This window comes from Asparagus officinalis, chromosome 6, assembly GCF_001876935.1.
Source record: "Asparagus officinalis chromosome 6, Aspof.V1, whole genome shotgun sequence".
NCBI classification, from domain to species: Eukaryota; Viridiplantae; Streptophyta; class Magnoliopsida; order Asparagales; family Asparagaceae; genus Asparagus; species Asparagus officinalis.
This window is the reverse complement of record NC_033799.1, coordinates 72,925,664-72,937,146: the sequence shown is the minus strand read 5'-3', so window position 1 is coordinate 72,937,146 and position 11,483 is coordinate 72,925,664. Positions and strand designations below refer to the sequence as shown.

General features: G+C 32.2%; 1 protein-coding gene across 1 annotated transcript in view; it reads right to left on the bottom strand.

Moving 5' to 3' along the window:
* LOC109844244 (K(+) efflux antiporter 3, chloroplastic) overlaps window positions 3,905-11,483 on the bottom strand; it is a 28,937-nt gene continuing 21,358 nt past the window's right edge. The window contains exon 19 of the mRNA XM_020413212.1: window positions 3,905-4,563. Coding sequence (XP_020268801.1) covers window positions 4,270-4,563 — 294 coding nt within the window. The 3' untranslated portion in view covers window positions 3,905-4,269. The remainder of the gene's footprint in view (window positions 4,564-11,483) is intronic.

The window sequence follows — 11,483 nt, the reverse complement described above, 5'->3', positions numbered from 1 at the left end:
CCGACCCAATGTATACTCAAACCCACTTAGACCTTAATAGACCAAAACCTGTTTCTTTACATTTTCATCTTTAATGATAAAAACAAGTTGCAGCAAAAGAAAGATTCTAAGGTGCTGAATGTTTGATTTTAGATATTTTCATTAACTTTTTGATAGTTAACAGTCTCCATATCTTGTTTATGGGCCAATTTATGGATAGATTGCTTAGCTCTTGAATATTTAGCATTCTATACAGGAAGTAAAGAGAACGTGAAATCTGTGAGCAACGATATTTTGTAACCTTCGCACAACAAGAAAATAGATCAGAGTCCACAGAATCAACAAACCCATGGTAATTAAGAAATAACAAAGGAATAATTCACATCTATAATATTATATATATATATATATAAAAAAACATTATGAGGGTAGGCAAATATGAAGGAATGAGTCATTATTCCTTTAATTTGTTAAGGAATAGAGGATCATTTTAGAAAATGGTTGGATAATTTGGTCATTTGATAATATTATTTAATTATATGAATTTCATTTCTCCCCTCCTCTTCTCTCTAAAAAATTCTACTTTCATTTCTTCATTTTCTTATCAAATTTAAAAATCTCATGCACAACTCTTTTAGAATTTTATTATTAAAAAAATAACTATAATACAACACACTGCAAGTTAGGTGGTGACATATTTCAAATATGAGTGTTATTTAACATGTACATAATATATAATAAAAATTTAAGAACTAAAAAAATATATATTTTAAAGTTGTGTTGATAAATTATAAAGATTGAATGAATTTTCTTATGTGTAACAGCTTTTTTAGCTTCAATCGAAAGTTAATATTTTTCATGTTACAACCAAGAAACTAAAAAATTTAAAAATTAAATGAAAAAATATTTTTTTTCACTAATAATCAATAAAACTATTATATGAGTTTTAAGCTCACTTTCATTCCTCTTATTAAAGTGAAGGATGCAATAATAACTTTTTTCATGCATGAAAGATATGCATATTTTCTATAAGCTCTTACTACTTTGATCACATGCATTATGCACGTGTCAATATCTATACATATAAAACTCTTAGGGCCCGTTTGGTTGGGCAAATTTGAGATGGAAAGGGACTGTAGAGCTGCCAAAAGCGCCAGTTTTTGGCAGCTTTACAGCAAAATCGCCTCTTTAAGAGGCGATTTTGCTGTAAAGCTGCCAAAAACTGGCGCTTTTGGCAGCTCTACTTTTCTTTCTTCTCTTATTTCTAGAAGGTTGTAAATTATAAATGAGAACAGGATTTCATTCACAATAATTAATATTTAGCATATTTTTATTTTCAAAACATTCTAAAATATTGATGAAAGTAAGATTTGAACTAGCATAATTAAATCTTCATCAAGTTATATATTATAAGAGATTAAAATATAATATAATAAGTTTCTTTTATGAAATAATTATTAAATACATATCAATGCCAAATATATATAATGATTAAAAATTTTGATCACAATCACTTTAAACAATACTTTTAATTTTAAATAGTAGAATATTTTAACAACTCCATATAACCTTTATATCATTTGGAAAGTAGTATCTTCCATGAAGATTTTGGTTGACATTTAGTAAATAGAAAACTATATTTTCATGCTCGGATAAGATTAAAATATTATATTTTTATAAAATTATATCTTAATTATTCTGGAGTATGATATAAAAGTTAAGAAACTGATGAAACTTTATGATTTTAAATATAATTCTCTTTTTTTATATAAAAAGTTGGAATAAATACGTTTAATATCTATGGCATGTGCACTTGCACGAGCAATAAGTTAGTGCGAGTAGCAATGATAAAAAGAATGAAAACCAGTAAGAAAACAACTAAAATCTATACTACTATACTAAAATCTTAGTGGGATACCAAAAAGATTGAAGGATATTTTCCATTATTGTAGGAAAGGAAGGGGCATATTGGTAAATTCGCACATGAAAGATTTTTTTTCCCCTATCTTTGGTTCATTCTTTTATTTCTAGAATATTCTAAATTATGAATGAGAATACAGTTTCATTCACAATAATTAATATTCATCATTTTCTTATTTCTAGAATACTCTATAATGAAAATAGGATTTAAACTAACATAATTAAATGTTCATCAAATTACACGCTATAACAGATTAAAATACACAATGATAAGTTTCTTTTTCAAATGGATTATTAAGTACATGTCAATGTAAAATATAATGATTAAAACAATTAACCATGATCACGTAGAATTTTTTAAACAACTCCTTATAATTGTAAATATTATTGGGAAAGGTATTTTCTACAATAATTTCTGTTGACATTTAGTAATTGAAACTACGTTTTCATGCTTGAAATAAATTACAATATAATATTTTTATAAAATTTATCTTAACTATTTTAGAGTCCAAATCCAAATCTATGTTTGGTTAATTGCAAGTTGTTAGATTTGCAATATCTTTTTTTTTTCTTTTTTTTTTTGGAGGAACTGCATATTATTGCAAATCAAATGGTTTTTTCTCTGCAAATGAAAAGGATCTACGTTTTGTATGTAAGAATTTACTAATTTGATGACATGGTGTTAGTCTTTTTTTTTTTTTTTTTTTTAAATGATTGATGACATGGTGTTAGTCTTTTTTTTTTTTTTTTTTTTAAATGATTGCAAACTTGCAACATTTGTTGCTGCCAAAATGGTTACAACAAATGCTACACCTGTTTGTTACAAAACATAAACCAAATAACCATAACTAACTATGTAGTTGCAAATTAGATGTTGGCAATAGAAATTTTTGTGTAATATTTACCATTGTAGGTGTGTTTCCGTGAAACAAACAGCCCTAAATTATTATAGCCCTCCCTCCGCATATTAGTTCATTTTCTGCAGAGGTTCACAGCTATAACATTTTCTTGTCATGTTCTGCCTCTCCTTTCTATTGATTAACATATCACATGCAATGAAATTGTTAAATGTGTCAATTATTGCTAAAAGTCAGGGACTTTAAATTAATATTTTGCTATTGCAAGAGAGATGTTTTCTGTTTTGTCTAGTCTTAAATGAACAATATTTTTTTTTTGTCTTTCAATTTGTTCCAAAACCTGGAGATAAAAGATTTGACTTCGTCGTTTTTATTGAAAACAGATCAATAGTTTCTGTAATCCTTCCTAAAACTCTCATGTTTTTTATAATTATTTTGCAATTACAACTATTTACTTGATGATTTTGCTCTTTTAACAAGTATAGTTGAAAAGTATTATCCTTTTCTTGCAAAATAAGTTGCTATCGAAGGCCAGTCACGATTTTTTTTAAAAAAGATCCATTTAAAAAAAAAAGTAGTAAAATAAAAACTATTACGATGGTAAAAAATCAACCAAAATAACTGTGATTTTGGTATTTTGCATGCATATTAAATACAGTAACCATTTTCTACTAGGGGGTGTTTGGCAATGCAAAAGTGAATTGAATTTTTTTTTAAATTAGGCAAATGGCTTTGACATCCATATCAACATGCAAGTGAAATGCAATATTTGTTTGAAAAAACAAAACTATTGTTTAAAGTACAATATGAAGATGATGTAGCAAAATCGGATTGATTCACCACTTGTCTTCACCACTTTCTTAGGGGAAGTTAGGATTGCATTAAATCTTGTACACCAATTTCTTGCATTTCACTTTCGTAACCACTTGCATACAAACAAACATCGAAAATGTTATATGCAAGCCACTTTTTCACTTTCATCTTTCACTCGCATACAAACATACATCCCCTAAGCTTATATTCTATATGTTTTGAAGTTCTTCTACTAAGCCTATATTCTGTATGTTCTAAAGTCTCAAATATGATGGTGTTATACCCAGTAAATTTTCAGGGGAGAGAAATGAAAAGAACCTGAAATAATTCTCTCCTCAAAAGAACAAAATTTCTGGAGAATCATCAACAATCTGCCAATGTAAACATACAACAACAAATACTACAGTAGGTCAAGCTACAAATAATCTTAACCTCCCAATTTCCTATTGTGCATCACAATAATCCACAAACAAGACTGTAACAGATATAAACATGAAACTTGTGTGGTTCATCATTAATACAGATGTACAATTGACAAATGAACAGTCTCTTTCTTTGCGGCATAACTGTGAGAGGATCTTAGAATCTAAAATCTGTACAAGGAATCTAAAGTATACAAAGAGAATACTCCAGCAGAAGCATCTCACTTGTATGCTCTGAACAAAAATTCTCTCATTAAAATTTCTCTATGAATCAGTACTTAAGAACCTTCAGATTTACTTGTATAAGGTACTGAACTATCCAACATACCTATGTTCTCCATATCTTCCTCGTTACTTGATGAACCATTGCTCATATCCAAGCGGCAATACTTAACACCATCATCACTCTCAAATTTATCGGGTTGACGAGTTGAAGTTTCATCAGACGATCTATTGTCTTCAGATATAGCAGCAATCCGAGATAAATCTGGACGCTTCAGGTTTAGGGTTGGCTCATTTGCTGACTTTAGGGCACTGCTTCCGTCGCCTTGAACCAAGTCAGTAACTCTAACCTGATTCATTGATCTATTTGATTAGAAACAGGAAACACACAAAGAAATATTAATTAATTTTAATAGGTTTAATGGAATATGGAACATATTTATGAATAGGAGTATTTGCAAATACACACCTTGTCATCCCTATTAAATTTAGGGTTAACAAGCAAAATTGACCCCCAAGATGCCAGGATTGGTGTGAAAGCAACAAAAAAAATTTAAATCATTTGATTTAAAAATAAACCATATATCGATCACTTCAAAAAAACTAAAGCAAGTAATAACAAAATATACCAATTTACACCATATATTGGACTGTTGAAATACAAAGCGAGTTTAAAATAAGTTGGTTGCATATTTTTGTGTCCGTGGGTGATGTTGGAAAGGACTGGGTGATGTTGGAAAGGGATGAGTTTAGAAGTAAATGAGTTAAAACTTTGGGTTTATAGACAAACAATCATTTTTAGAGGTGAATGATTATAAAATTAAATAGCCATTAATCTAGATTTATAGGAACCCATGTACAATGTCACGACATTATTGTGTGGAAAAATAAATAAATAAATGGTTTAAGCTTTTGGTTCAAGTATACAACGCATACATAATAGCTTAGAGAAAATTATAGAAAGTTAACTAACACCGCTTACCAAAGTGTTGAAATACAAATTAGTGAGATTAAAATTAATATGGAAGAGTATTTTGGGACTTAAGAGTGATTTTTCAAAGAGGGCGAGTTCTTAAAAATAACGGGAGGTAAAACTTTGGGTTTATAGACTGAAAACACTTTCTGGAAGTGTAGGTTTAAAAATAAATGGGAGTAAACCTTCAGTTTTATATGTCAAAAACCATCTACAATTTCGCCACATTAGTTTGAAAAAAGAAAGTAGAAAAAAGAATTTATAATATTTAGTTTTAAAAATGCATTGTATATGTAAGCACTTAGTTAGCAAGTTGCAATAAAAAATCACAATTCACAATATATAATAAACTGCTAGAATAAAAATAAGATTTAGAAATAAATGTAGTCAAAACTTTTGGTTTCTAGGCAGCCAAAAAACATCTTTCTATTGTATATTATATTATTATTATTATATTATACTTTTTGTAATAATCCATTTTTTTTGTTGCAAATCAATAAATTAAGTGGGTCAAATGTGCAACTAAGAGGCCCACATATGTTGGAATTAGACAAGAAAAATAATTGAAGGCCCAATAGTGTTAGCAAAACCTCAAAAGCCCATTTTCCTTTTTTTCCCCTTTGATTTTTTTTTTCTTCCCTTTCACGTGTGAGGGAGTAAATTTCGGTCATTTTTTTCCTCCATTAATCCCTCAACTAATTCCCCTAATCTCTCCACAAAACAAATTCCTCCATAAATCTCTCCACACTAATTCCCTTACCAAAAATTCCGTTACTAAATTCCTCCATTAAATCCAGTACCCCTTCGTTTTCCCCTAACTCAAAAAAAAAAAATTCTCACGAAAAAAAAATGGAGAGAAACCGAAAAAAAAGAGAAAGGAAGGAGAAAGACGAGTTTTTGGATTTGGGATTCAGAGTCTCTTCCGACAAATCGACTTGGGAATTGTTCTTTCTTCGCAGGACCAAGAGTACTTTAAGGATTAAGACCAGCGACAGTGATCTCCTTCTCTCTTTTGACTCTCTCAGCTTCAATTATTAAGTCTTTTTTATAATCACTTGTGGTACTCCAGACTAAGATGTATTTTTCCTCTTTCCTACTTTGAAGAGTTGTGGACATGTAAGAGAACTTGTCTTTTCAGAGTTTTCTTTATCTATCTAGTTCCTTTGCTATCTTAGTTACATGCTCTATGTAGTAGTTCTTTTGGTAATATATCTGTATACAGGATAATCCAGAGGCGTGAATGTAACCGTATGGTTGCATTGCCGACCGAGTCACGCTCCAAATTATCACGTTTTGGACCCGGGGCGTGACAAGGTTTTTATTGGTATCAGAGCCTAGGTTAGATAACTGGACTCTCATCCTGTACATAACTATTGGATCTTTTAAAATAGGAATAGGAGTCTGAGCATGTATAATATTAGGGTCGTTCCTTCTTGAAATATCTTTTTGCGCTTACTCCTTTGATTCCGCATCCAAATTCATTTCTATCTTAACAGTTTATTCTTTTCCCTTCTCAAGCCAAGTGTATACAGACTTAGTCAATGAGCACAAATATGTTTTGGGTAGACTAGCCCCAAGCTTCATAAGTTAAGCTACCAGGAATATTTGTCCAGCCACTATCCCTCACCTTAGCAACTACTACAAGTTCATGGCTGCATAATTTTGGGTGAAGTTATCTCAGCCAACATATCATCTAAATCAAACCATTTAGCTCCAGCTAGTTCATGCGACTGAACTTGGATGTTCTTTATGTGCTAACCAATCAGGATACTAGTAGACTTGAAAACTTTTCAGTTACCTCCAGTTAGACTAGTATCTTAGCCCCGTTAGGTCATGTGAGAGTAATATTTTTAAGATTAACTCGATGTAGATATGCATGTAAAGCAAATCCATCTAGTGATGCATGTGCATTTGATTATCTAGATTATCGATCTTGAGAGTGGCTTTCCTACTTGTTAATATGCATGGCATCCAAGAATCAGGAATTATATGGAGGATATTGTATAATATTGAGGGTATATATTGGAGACTAGATTTTGTGAGATAACAGCCATATAAAGTTAAGAATTTGCTTTGAGGATATTAAATGGCTATGTTGAGTAAATTAGAAATAATATTCCTACGATTAATGGATACTGATCAGATTTTCTTTTTAATGGTTAGGTTTGACTATGATCTTGGAATTGAGTTAATAAATTGGATCTTCATTGGTTATCAATCAAATTGAGGTGTGAATTGGGTACAACATTGACAAATTTTGTAAGTTAAAATTTTATAGTGGTTCATAGCTAGTTGATGATCTCTTGTAGAGGACTTATGATGAAATCACATAATGATAGCATAATCAGATCTGATTAATTAGCAGACACAAGATTGGATTAAATCCATGAGAACTTTATGAGAATTCCCAATATTGAATTTGAGTACTATTACATTAGTGTACTAGGATGTAACCTTTTCCTTTTCGATAAATGGTTGGGGAATCATCAAAAATTTTAAATATGCTCAATAGTTTAATAAATTGAGATTATGATTGTAATCTACGAGGTGAGAATTTTTGGGAAGTATAATGGGTAAATCCTTATAACTAGGTTTAGCGGGATAAATACTAAGTGTTGTAGATAGATTAGCTTAGAACTTGATGGATTAGAGTGGTTTAGTAATGAGTAACTACATGATATTATTTGCTTATATATTAGGTTACAAATATGATGAGGAAGATAAACTAGACCAGAATGTCTTTGTATTTAATCCTTATATCTTCACTTTATATCTTTCAAAATTCTTAACCAAGTGATTGCATGTATTAGTATATGTAGCTTGACACGTGAGCTTGGCATGAATCTGTGTTTGCTTGATATTTGTGCTACTGAAACATCCTTAGATTATTCAATATGGGTTATGCACGGTGTATGATGTTGATGTGACTATGTACCCAATATATGATCGAGATATTACATGATGATTGATATCTAGAAAAATATTTTAATTCTTGAGAATTGCCACTGAAACATGATTCCAACAACATATTCATAACTTTAAGAAATACAAGGACAAGAACTTCATGAAAAGTCTCATGCTAGGATCTACCAGTTTTATATTAGTATCAAATTATCTTAGGTTGTACATGTTTATGATGCCATAGTGTTGAATGTCAAGCGAGTCATTCAAGACACCGTTGTAATATTTATATTGGGATACATGTTTTAGTGAGAGGGGGCTCGTGATCTTCCTCCACTGGATTATGATTGGTGGTGGTCCTAAGGGTGACGATCCTTAGGACCAAACTTGGGAAAGAATTGGTTTACATGTATCATGTCTTGACTGATCTCGCAAGGGATTCATGCTATGGAGAGTCTTTCCAATAGGCTTATAGTATATGATATGAGATATACACCACAACAATCTAGATTTGGGTATAACCTATCATGTGATCGAATAGTAAAAATGAAATTCATAAAGGATAGGAGAAAGTGATGATGAAGTCTTAAAACATATACGTGCAACCTATCACATGCATATAAGGATGCACAGATATAAATCCAGGTGAAAGCCATACTTTTGACATGTCAGAGTATTCCCTAGTGATAATTGAGAGTGTTTATATGCATGGATGTGTTTACCATATTTCCAAGATTTTTTTTGTTTACATTCCTACAAGTAAAATACTTTTCTGACTTCAATATATCAGATGACTTGTGTTCTAGACAATTATCTATCATAGAGGCCTCTTTCATTTTTTTTGTAGAATTATCTGTATACACCACCTATGGAAAAGTTATATATCTGTTACCGTTTGTTCTTTCTTGTACTTAAATAAAATTTCGAAGACGAAATTTTTTTTTCTTAGGTGGGTAGGATGTAATAATCCATTTTTTTGTTGCAAATCAATAAATTAAGTGGGTCAAATGTGCAACTAAGAGGCCCACATATGTTGGAATTAGACAAGAAAAATAATTGAAAGCCCAATAGTGTTAGCAAAACCTCAAAAGCCCATTTTCCTTTTTTTCCCCTTTGATTTTTTTTCTTCCCTTTCACGTGTGAGGGAGTAAATTTCGGTCATTTTTTTCCTCCATTAATCCCTCAACTAATTCCCCTAATCTCTCCACAAAACAAATTCCTCCATAAATCTCTCCACACTAATTCCCTTACCTAAAATTCCGTTACTAAATTCCTCCATTAAATCCAGTACCCCTTCGTTTTCCCCTAACTCAAAAAAAAAATTCTCATGAAAAAAAATGGAGAGAGAAACCGAAAAAAAAGAGAAAGGAAGGAGAAAGACGAGTTTTTGGATTTGGGATTCAGAGTCTCTTTCGACAAATCGACTTGGGAATTGTTCTTTCTTTGCAGGACCAAGAGTACTTTAAGGATTAAGACCAGCGATAGTGATCTCCTTCTCTCTTTTAACTCTCTCAACTTCAATTATTGAGTCTTTCTTATAATCACTTGTGGTACTCCAGACTAAGATGTATTTTTCCTCTTTCCTACTTTGAAGAGTTGTGGACATGTAAGAGAACTTGTCTTTTCAGAGTTTTCTTTATCTATCTAGTTCCTTTGCTATCTTAGTTACATGCTCTATGTAGTAGTTCTTTTGGTAATATATCTGTATACAGGATAATCCAGATGCGTGAATGTAACCGTATGGTTGCATTGCCGACCGAGTCACGCTCCAAATTATCACGTTTTGGACCCGGGGCGTGACACTTTTAAAGCTCACGGAGTATGTATACTGATCTTAAAGAGCCATTTTTGAAGTTGGAGAGTGTTGAGAGAGTAGTTATTTACTAGTGTTTAGTCCCACATAGGTTAGGAATAAACTTCTTTGTTTCCTTAAACACTATAAATAACATCCTAGAGAGAGCTAATAAACTCACTAGGCTTTTCCTAATTTCATGGTATCAGAGTCACCCTCCTCTCTCTCTCCAATTTTCTAAACTTTAGCCGTCACCCTCCACAATCAAACCCTAACCGACACTATTCATCCGCCCAGATACTGTTCATCGAGCAGTATTCATCCGATGGTACAAATTAAGCTAATCATTTAGCTTATCAACTAGATCTTCATAGATCTCCAGCTAATCATTTAGCTTATCAACTAGATCTTTATAGATTTGCAGCTAATCATTTAGCTTACCAACTAGATTTTTATAGGTCTTCAGCTAATTATTTAGCTCTATGTTACGATCAGTCGTTAATAATCTCTTTGAGATAAAATAAGTCGTTCTTTACAGGATGGTTTTACTTATTGAACTAATTACTTGTGTTGATTAGTTGTTGATGATTTGATTCTTGGAAATTAATTTGTTGTTGAGTGAGGTTAATAGTTTATTTTTGGGAGATTACTAGTTGAAAGATCTTATTTACTATATTGATGGCGTCCTCCAGTAATTCTGCTATTTCCATTGATGAGATGAAGACCCACACGGAGGTGCTCTATAGCAAGATCACCGACCAAAAATTAAATGGGTCCGATTATCTATTTTGGAAGCAACTGGTCCGAGTTTATACTTCAGGACCGGAAAAGGATCATCATCTTACAGATGAGCCTCCTGTAGCAGTTACTGCCTCCTGTAAACAGAATGACACTAGTCTACTTCATCAAATTTGGAACAGCATGAAACCACAGGTCCTTCAGCTAGCAATTCACTGTAATACAGTGTGAAAGTTCTTGGAATAGTTGTACTCAGGCCGAGGACACGCCAATCGGGCACATGATGTCATTCAGGAGTTATTTCGGAGCAAGATGGATGAGCATAATCAGATATTTGAGGAGCATTAGGGCAACTTCAATCGCCTCGCAAAGGAGCTAAGATAATTTTTTTTCATTATGGGGGATATTCAGAAAATGCAAGATCAGTAGGATCAACTGATAGTATTCACCTTTCTTGGTTCTCTTACACAGTCTTATAATTCAGCAAGGCCACAGGTTATTGGAAGCTCTGCTATACGTTCTTTAGCAGAGACATTACTTTTTGAGATTAGCAGTGCCAGCTGCACCAGCAAGTACTATCGCAAAGTCTACAAACAGTTCTGCTCCCGCCACACCGAGTAGATAAACAACTAGTCGAGTGGGTGGTCGTGGTGGAGGCCGCTTTGGTAGACATAGAGAATGTTTTGGAGCACGTAGAGGATGAGGTGATAGTTCACAAGAAGCTGCAGGGGAGGGTTCATCTGGTCTCTCTATCTATTGTCATTATTATAAGGAACCAGGTCACATGTAATTTCATTATCCTCAACTACAGGAAAAACAACCCTATAGTGCACATATGGCTACACAAGAGAGTCCCATGGATGAAG